Source organism: Catharus ustulatus, chromosome 1, assembly GCF_009819885.2.
Source record: "Catharus ustulatus isolate bCatUst1 chromosome 1, bCatUst1.pri.v2, whole genome shotgun sequence".
In the NCBI taxonomy this organism is placed as follows: Eukaryota; Metazoa; Chordata; class Aves; order Passeriformes; family Turdidae; genus Catharus; species Catharus ustulatus.
Window position 1 is genome coordinate 154,944,127 of NC_046221.1, and position 10,067 is coordinate 154,954,193.

A 10,067-nucleotide genomic window follows, 5' to 3' on the forward strand; every position below is an offset into this window, starting at 1 on the left:
AATGTCAAATAATAATAGCAATAATTTGATCAATCAAATGGCTTGATCTTGGCTAAAATCTAAAATGTGACATTGCAATTCATGAGTTTTTTAATGAGATACACAAGAGTCAGGCCACTCAAGTGTCTGTTTGTCAGAGGATCCGTGTGACAAGTCTTAAAATGTATATTTACTGTTCATTAAAATCTTTTTTTAATATATTAAATGTCAAAAATGAGAAAACACTAGTGGTGCATTGTCCCAGGACTGCAGTCACACAAGGAGATTCCATCAACTGATGGATCATTTGATCATAATCCCCTTATGCATTAATTAAATTGTGCTGCTTCTTTTAGTATCAGCACAGTTGCTCTTATTCTGACAACTTTTTAGGCCACCTGGACCTGCTGAAATATTTGTAGGAAGTGAGAAAGGGAGAGAATTTTTTTCACCCAGTAGATTTTTAGACTTGCTGAATATGGTACTTGTAGCAACAAGAATAAGGAAGGACTGTTGTTCATTTCCATTCAGAAATCTTTGTTTCTTCTGTCAATGAATGATCTTCCAAGAAGCCCTTTTCTGTTTGAGAATACCTTAAAATTAAGACCTTAGTATTTCAATTTCACAACAACAACAACAAAAAAGTTCAGGCTTTTGTAAAGGATTTTACAGCTATGTATGATCATGTGCTATGTTATTTATTATGCATTTGAATAAGACCTCAATTTTTAAAATTCTGGACTTTCAAGGGAATGTTGAAAAGATCTGTAGTGAGAGGAGGGAGGAACTATAAAAAGGTTATTTTTCTTCATATTTAGTAATTTAGAGCAGTAACTCTAAATGTATCATTTTTCACAATTCAAATGATAAAATAGATGATCTTGGTTTAAACAGGCATATGGAAATAAATCTGCATCTGATGAGTAGAAATTTGCTTATGTTTCAAGAGTGTTATGCAAAAAGTGAGATAATTTCTTCTTGTGCTAGATGAGGACAGACTCTCCAGGAGGAAGAGTATTGTGGAAGCAGTGTCTCTTCAGGTGGATATTCTGTCTGGCAACGCCACAGAGGATAAGGTATGAAAATCCCAGATTATTTTAAAGCAGCATCCTGAGTGGAGGGAGAAGAGGGAATGCAAGTGAAGTCTTCCCAGGAAATCGAATATCTGATTATTCTAGCAGTGTTAAATATTTTGGGGGTTTGGTTTTTTTATGTTGTGTGTTTGCAGTTGTCAAAGACACTCTGCTGATCTTACTGTATAAAAGAGTAAAGTATTTTGTCACTACAGTTTTTACAGATAGTACTGCAGATTATGGTGTAGCAATACATTTATTTATGTGCTGAACAACTGGCATTTTATGAGTAAATATTCTAAAATGTTTTCTTTGAGTTTTGAGGGATACAATAAATTTCAGCATCTGTATCCCTGTATCAATTTTAAGTATTTGTGAGACTTGTTCAACAACCTGGAGCTGTGAGATGCAAGCCTAGAGAAATAGAAGCCTGGTGGGAGACCTGCAGTCTCTGAGTGGGACAGGCTGTGTGCACCAGTGTCACTGTTCCCCTCCAGAAGAATTTGGCATGCAGCACATAAAAGTCACAGGAAGGATAAAGTAGCAACAAAAAGTTCCTATGTAGGGTACAGGAGCTGATGCTAATTATTCCTTAGGAAGACCGCGTTATAATTAAAATTATCCCACATCACTTGACACTTCATTTGAAGTATTTCTTAAAATAAATTTCTACTTCTACTGAATATTTTTCAAGGTTCTGCTGATTTTTATTAACTAGATTTCTGCTGGGTATATGGAGATCAGCTGTTAAAATGAGGTGTTTGTACCTCAGATGAGGTACAGATGATTCCTACTTTTAACATCCTCAAGCACAGACTGCCTGGAGACACGAAGCAAAATGTGTGGACTGAGTCAAGCTGAGTGTTAGTTATAAATTCAGTATTAAGATATAGCAAAGGAGCAAGCTTTCCTTTAGACAGAAGTGATGTTTCACATTATCATCATCATTATTATTATTACTATTATTACTACTGTTATTATTTCTTTTTGCTTTGTGCTCATGATACCTCAGTTGATCTTTTGTGTTCACTTCTTGCTTTTGTGCTTTAGCAAGGATACAGATAAAAATTCATGAGAAAGAATAAAAAGGTGTTTGAAAAATAAGTGATACAATCAGATCTCTAGCTTTCTGAAGCAAGCAAATGCTCCTCACGGGACTGAGGCTGTTTGGCATTAATATTCTTTTTTAAAATCAAGCATTTTATGTGGTTACATGTAATTGAACAACTCCCTTGAATGTAGAATTAAATGAGAGAAGTTTCCATTTCAGATTTCAAGTTAAGTGATGTTATGTCACGCATTGATGCACAGACCTTTTTGAAGTGGATGTAGTGGTTGTAGGTAAAATCTTTTTATGGGTTCTCAGCTTAATGTGGTTTTAATGTAGTCCAGTGTCTCAGATAATTAATTACTTTTTACCTCTTAAAACCAAGAATTTAAAAATCAGAAACAGGAAGCAGAATATTCCTCCTTTGCTTGCTTTATGAGGTTTGTTTACAAGGCAGAGGAGAAGACAGTATTTTCCAATTAGCTGACTGCACCTTCATACCTATATATGAAATCTGGTTTTCTTGCTGCATAGATTAGTCAGTATAACAATCCATAACCATCAGCAGAACAAAACTGTAAGAAAACAAGCCCAAATCTTTATGATTGAGAGGATTACCTACTTAATTAATGGATGTTTTAGGACATAATGATATATGGTATAATTTCTGCACTGAGATAGAAGATTGTTTATCCATAAAATAGCTGTTATTGTATCCAATACAAATGCAGTTCTTCTGCCAGTGAATGTGAAGTTATCAGGAAAAATAAAAATGCTGCCTGTTTACATGTTGGAAGGTTTACATGTTGAAAGGTTTGAAGTGGGGAACTTTAAGCCAAGAAACCGTTATGTTCAGGTGAAGACTGTTCTGCCATCTAAACATTCTCCCCTAATGCCATGAGGGTGGCTTCACTATAAGTATATTTACTGGTATGGAAACTCCATCTATAACGAATTGAAACACTTTGGTAATTTTGCATCCTCAAGCAGTTCCTGCTGAAGAACATCTGCAGCAGCAATTGGATGTTTGTATCAGTAGATTAACCAATTTTCTCATCAGACATAACTTGTTATATGAAGACACTTGTTACATCCAGTGTTTATGATGTAAGCACCAAATTATTTGTACCATCCATACTTTGGAAGGTACAAAGTTAGCCTAAAGCAGTCACCAGTTTCCTCTCTGCACTCCACTGTCCATTGACATTACTAGCAACAACTAAAAACCAGTACTGAGATTTTACAGTGTAGAAACACTGCAGCTTATTCATGACCTAAAGGACTCTTCTGCCAAAATCAAAATCCATTTATAAAGTTTTATTGCCTTAGAGCATCTTGACTACAATTTGGAAAGTTTTCCTTGATCTCATTTGATAAAAATTTCCTCACTAACTTCAGTGGCTTAAAAATGTGAATTGTGATCTGTTGGCTGTCGCAGAAAGTCCAAATAAAGTTATTAGAGACTTGTAAGGCAGAAGAGTTCTGGCTGTTTTGGCCTTCTGTGTTTATCATATTCCTTATTTTTTAGAAGCTTATATGTTATATGTGATGATTAAATTTTGTTTCTATGTGTTTAGGTTGATAATACTGAAGAAATCACCTTTGAAGCTTTGAAGAAAGCCATTGGTAAGATTTATTACAGTTGTGTTTGTGCAGCATAGTTCTCAATTACTATGGAATTGCTGGAGGAAAGGGAGAGGTCAGAGTAACAAAATATTACTTTATTTCTTTTCAGCTGGTAAATTTATTTAGAACTCCTGTTGTTTACTTCTAAATCTCTGGAATTATATCTTGATAATGTTCGTGAATTCATTTTCTGAAGCTAATAGGACTGAATGAAAAGTATCTGAAAATGCTTGTCAGCTGTTACATTTGTGGCACAGACAAAGCTATAAATGTGAGATATTCAAGTTACATTGAGTGATTACTTTTTTTTTTGGTTCTTCAGTGCATTCAAGAATAGGTTGTAAATTACACATCATGGATTTTAAAGTACTAAGATATTTTAAAAGAATATTTTTCTGACAAGTCACCTGGCTATGAGAACACAGAATTATCCAGATTCCTTATTTCATATTATTAACAGTAATTGCTAATTAATGCTTTGCAGTCTACCAAAACCCTGTTTGAAATATGGATTAAACATTGATGTTTAGAACAGGAGACACATTCCAAATAGTCATTTAATCTGACAGTATTCCAAGTGTGCCCAATCCCTGAGCTACTTAAATTCATTAGATGCTGCAAAGTTCCAGCTGCTTGTATGTTCAGTTAGGTTGTGGAGGTTGGACTGGCTTTTCCCAGATTCTGATAGAAAACTCTGGCCACCTGTCAGCATGATACTGGGAGGGTCTTGTTTCCTCTTCAGTCTGAACCTGTGTGCAGTAAGTGAGAAGTGCAGGCAGTAAAGCAAATGTGAGCCTGGATGTTACTTGTAATTAAAGACTTGGTAAGAAAGGGGGAAAATTGGGTCCTCAAATCATCTCCCTGAAACTTTATCTGCATTTTGCTTTAGGAGAGATGCTGCATGACATCTCACTTGAGAATGGTTGCATCACTTCAAGCACAAGCCTTGCTCACTTCTGCAGTGTGCTTTTGATATATCTTGTACTTCATAGGCAAAGATTGCATTTGTCTTTATTTTGTTTTCATTGTTCTTTTAAGAAAGCAATGGACTTGAAGAACAGGAAAAGGAAAAGAGGCGTCTTGTGATTGAAAAGTTCCAAAAAGCACCATTTGAAGAAATTGCAGCTCAGTGTGAAACCAAAGTGAGTTTCTGCAAAATGTTAGCACTGAGGGTATCAGTGCATTAGTGGGCACCTGCTGACTGAAGGTGATTTAAGTTGGCATGTCACTGCTGCTGTTGCTTCTTTAGAAGTTCAGTTCTTTGTTTTGGCTCCACTGCTTTCAATGCTGGGAGATTGCAGTAATTTGAAGTGTGTTTTTGTTTACCTTCCAAATGGTATAGGAAGAATGAGTAGCTAGTACATTCTTCACCTTGTTATTTTCCTTGAAATCCAGGTTCACAGTCCATTCCTGTTTCATTCTGGGATAACTGGAGCAGCATTTAACCCACTGTGTATTTTAAATAACTAAATGTATTTCAGGTTTGTTAAACTCCTGTCTGCAAGAGCAGAATTTGCTCTATAATTCTTGGCACTCCAGGACAGGCTCACTCAATCTCAAATGCATCTTCAGGCTCAGAATCCTTGCAGCAGCGGCAAAGCAAATTAAAAAATGTGGCAGTGTAGAACACACTCACCTGAGTATGGCCTGGCACACCCACTGTAGCTCAGTTCAATAGCTATGAGTTAATAATTCGATTTTAATTTTTTTTTTCCCCTAGGCAAACTTGCTTCACGATAGACTGGCACAGATACTGGAACTCACCATCCGGTAAGGCTTTATGCAAGAAGAATATCATAACTAAAAAAACACTTTTAAAGCAATTGTGGCTATTTTCAGATGGTTGTGTCATCATGCTCTCAAACACATGTGATAGGGAGAAAATATTTGCCTTAACTGAATGCTGTGGTTTAACCCTGATTAGCCTCATGTAGCCACTGGCTTAACCATTCTCAGCAGGATGGAGAACTGGAAGGGTAAAAGAGAAAAACCATGGGTTGAGATAAGAACAATTTAGTAGGTAAAGCAAAAGTCACACATGCTAACAAAGCAAAGTGAGAAATTCATTCTCTTCCCCTGGGCAGGCAGGTGTTCAGCCACCTCCAGCCAAGCAGGGCTCTTTGAGAAGGCAAATGCCATCACTCTGAATGTCCCTTTTTTCCTACTTCTTTAAAGCTGTTACTGCTGAGCATGACACGCTATGATAGGGGGTGTCCCGTGGGTCAGCTGGGGTCAGCTGTGTCCCCTCCCACCTTCCTGCCACTTGCAGCCTACAACCTGGCACAGCAGTGTGAGGAGAAAAGACCTTGACTCTGTGTAAGCTCTGCTGGGTAGTAACAAAAATATCCCTGTGTTATCGACACTGTTTCTAGCACAAATCCAAAATACAGCCCTGTACCAGCTACTGTAAAGAAAAAATTATGCAAGCCAAAACCAGCACACTGAAAAAGAGTACTTTTCATCACTTTAATTTTCTTAGTACTTTGAATCTTCCTGGTAGTGGAGAATATCCAGAAACCATCTTGCTGTGTCTTTCAGTATCTCTGTGTCTATCAGTAGTATTGCAAGATGCTGGTGCTTTCCCATTGCTGCATCAGGTTGAGAAAGTAATTAAACACTGAGCACCCCAAGTAGTACATGGTGTTATAGAGAGTTGTGCACATCATTATGCAGGATAAATAGTATTTATTACAATAAGATGCATTTTGATAGTTTTGTAACATCAGTGAAATTGATGATATAGATGAGAATATAAAAATCTTTAGGGCATGATAATTCCATTAGCATTTCAGGACTAGAATAAAATATTGTTAGTATTTTATTATTTTATGATATACTGTTGGTATATATATGGGGGGGGTAGTTTGCTCTTGTTTCTTGCCTGTAAGTGTGTAAAGTTATAAAAAAGCAATCCATATAACCATAAATTCTGTGTGTTGGTTGTGCTTCTCACACAGTCCTCCGCCTAGCCCCTCAGGAACGATGACCATTACTGCTGGACATGCTCATTACCATTCTGTTCCAGTCTATGAGATGAAGTTTCCAGATCTTTGTGTGTATTAAGTGTCTTCTGAAGTCTGCTGGACATTATTTAGAGTAGAGTACAATAGAAAGAACAAGATGAGTTTTCAAATTTTATTGTTTATTGTATCTAACTTTAATATAATGATGGACATGAGCCAAATACAGATTATTTTAGCCAAATTCATGAAACTGTCTTGAATTGTTTTATTCTGTAATATATTTTGAGTTAGGTTTTTCACATACCATGTTTCATATTTGAGTACATGTAAAAGTCAGATTTAAAACTTGTCTTGCCATATAGGTAAATATTTCAGTTACTCTAGGAATTTGTATTGCTTCAAATTCCTTTAATTTGAGATATTGTAACTGAAAAACCTATTAAAGCCTTTTTTTTGTTTCGGGTTTTTTTTGTTTGTTTGTTTTGCTTTTTGGTTGGTTGATTTGTTGTTTGTTTTTTTTTTTTTTTTTTACTCCTCTCCTCCTCAATTCTATGTCAACCTAGAATGCTTTTGACTTGCTTCATCTCATTCGGTGTGACCAGTGGAGCACTAGCTGAGCTCCCTCTTGTTCATACTGTCATAGCTACTCAACTTGTTTGTTTTGGAATAGGTGGAATAAACCAAAACCTTACACATGTTCAAATACAGTGAATGAATTAATGGACACTTGTTAAGTATATTTTGATGCATCACATAATGTGCTTTTTAGATAGATACATCCAGTATATGTCCTGTGTTTCTTGCTAAAAGTTAAGTCTTAAGCTTTGCATAAGAGAGGAAAAATCTCCTCTTGAAGCACGGAATTGTGCAATATATTTCATGTCTTAAGATGTATGGTTTACAGACTGTACTTTTGAAAACACTGTAGTATTTTACTGTCTGCTTTAGTATAAATACAGGAAAGATATATTTAGTATAGCAGAAAATATTCTGAGGGCATTTTAAATCATAAATACTGAAACTATATTCTATAAGACATTTCTCTGTAGTTTATAACAGCTTTTTAGTGATATTTTAGAAATTGAAAGAAAATTAAACCATTTAAAAATCAAGAATTTATTACATATATTTTCAAGCAAAAGCATTTTTAGAGATGCATCTCTGTGTTTGTTTTTGTTTCATTTCCCAAACCTTTAAGGTAACTTTCATAGGTTTACGTATCTGAGCATGTACTATTCAAATGTAAATAAAGTTAAACTGATAGAGTAAATCATGGACATTTGATGATAATTGTCAAGGCAGTCTTTATGACTCACTAAATCCTGCAGGCAAAAAAAAAAAAAAAAAGCAGCATTCATTGATGCCATTAATACTAAGTTTGAAGTCCCTTAATCTATCTGAATCTGAGTGGGGCAGGGCAAGCATGAATGAATGCTCTCAAATAATTATAATAAGTGTAGACATTTAATTGAGTGTTTTGGATGAACAGTGAGCATGAACAAAGTAATCTAACTTCAGCTAGCCCTGCTTTGAGCAGGTGCTTGGTTTAGATGACTTTGAGAAATCCCTACCTAAATTAATCTTTGATTGCATAACTCAAGATCTGAAGGATTATGAAGCCCTGCCAATTTGCTGACTGTTTGGAGCATTTGCAAACCTACTGTAAAAAGGATTTTAAGTTTTTTGAAAAACCAGATGTGTCATGACATCAGAGAAATATCAGCTACTTAAACCTATGAGATGACATGCTGAGACTTTCAGAAGGCATTCACAAAGCTCAAAAGGTAATTGAGACCTTCTTTTCAGTTTAACAGTGCAATCACAGCTGTTAGTGGATGACGAAACAGCCCCTTATCTACAGCATTCCGTTGTGATTTTTACTGCTGCAGCGTATCAGCCTGATCAGACCACAGTCTACACATAAATAGGACTCTTAGCTTTTAGTTTTCACTTTTTTTTTCTTTTTTTTTTTTAAGGTAAGATAATAGTTTTTTGGCCTGTATAAAGAGTGTAATTTTTTAAAAAGTAAATCCAACATAGGGATACAATGTAAAACACCTACCCACTCTGTCATTTTTTTAAGAATATCACTGGGCACTTTTGTACAAAAAGAAGGAGTCTAAGTAATAAAGAATGTACTTCTGTTTGCACTTGTGCAGTATGGAAACTGTGCTGTAAATACAGGATTGTTTCTGTGATTGAATTCTGTTGCATGAATGCTGCATGTGAAAAAAGTAGATTCAGCATTTCATTTTCTGTTCTGTTGATGGAAGTATTTTTCCTTCATGGTGATGGTAGGTTTCTGTGTTTCCAATGTTCAGTTTGGGAAATGCAGGTGTTGTGCAGGTGTAGTGCAGGGAGTGAAGGGCTTGTAACACTCTGTATATTTGATTGAGACGTGATTGATATATTTGATATTGATATGTGATATTTGATTTCTTCCTTTATGGAAATTCAGGGAATCTGTAAGTTGATAATTGGTTCACTCTGGCCTTTCTAGACGTGGGAGATGGGAGTGACTGTAAAATGTATTGTTTTGGTAATTATTGTAATATGAACCAATGAATGAAACCAAAAGAATTAAGAATGCTGTTTGTTGTACAGTACAAAGCTGCTTTGTTTTACTGATCTGTTTATGTTCTTCAGACAAGCTGCAGAACTTAAAAGCTCCTTATGCAGACTGGCCCTGTGTTATCTGAGCACTGAGCACTGTCTTAATGGCTATAATTGGTACCCAGTTTAAATGTATTCCAGCTGTTGCTTGGGGTTCTCTTTCCTATTATGTCATCTTGAAAAAAATATAGCTTTTGGTAGTGAGTCACTTTAAGATAAATTAATTTCATGGTGATTTTAAAAGGTAGAAATAGCCTGTTGTCCAAAATCAGAGTAGGGCTAATTTGTCTATTGTTCCAATGGTCATATATTCTGTACTGTACGTAATGAAACAGTTTCATAAATGTAAGAACACACTGTGCAATCTGTATTTAAGCAATAAAGTAAACCAAAATTTAAAAATTAATCTTTTCTAAGGTGTCAGTCAATTTTTATTGCTCACAATTATGTTCATTACTAATTTTTTTAGCATTTAAAATAGCCCTCAGTTTACACACTTTTTTTTTTTTTGCAGATATTACAGCATTGCATCATTATTAAACTATTACATTTATTTATTATTAAACCTGGACAGGCTTGAGAGGTGAGGCTGTGGGAATCTCATGAGGTTCAATGAGGGCAAGTGCAAGGTCCTGCCCCTGAGATCAGGGCAACCCCAAGCTCAAACACAGACTGGGAGAAAAATGGATTGAGAGCAGCCCTGGGGAGGGCTTTGGGGTGTTGGTGGGTGAGAAGCTCAGCGTGTCCCAGCAGTGTGCTCTGGCA

General features: G+C 35.7%; 1 protein-coding gene across 6 annotated transcripts in view; it reads left to right on the forward strand.

Annotated features, from left to right (window-relative positions):
• Positions 1-9,708, forward strand: part of EFR3A (EFR3 homolog A) — a 75,804-nt gene extending 66,096 nt beyond the window's left edge. For 5 of the 6 annotated variants that reach the window (XM_033063442.1, XM_033063448.2, XM_033063456.2 and 2 more), the window contains 5 exons: positions 967-1,055; positions 3,678-3,726; positions 4,765-4,868; positions 5,447-5,496; positions 6,684-9,708. In XM_033063442.1, coding sequence (XP_032919333.1) covers positions 967-1,055; positions 3,678-3,726; positions 4,765-4,868; positions 5,447-5,496; positions 6,684-6,789 — 398 coding nt within the window. In that variant the 3' untranslated portion in view covers positions 6,790-9,708. The remainder of the gene's footprint in view (positions 1-966; positions 1,056-3,677; positions 3,727-4,764; positions 4,869-5,446; positions 5,497-6,683) is intronic. The other variant, XM_033063432.2, reaches the window with a different exon arrangement.
• The last annotated feature ends 359 nt before the right edge of the window (positions 9,709-10,067 follow it).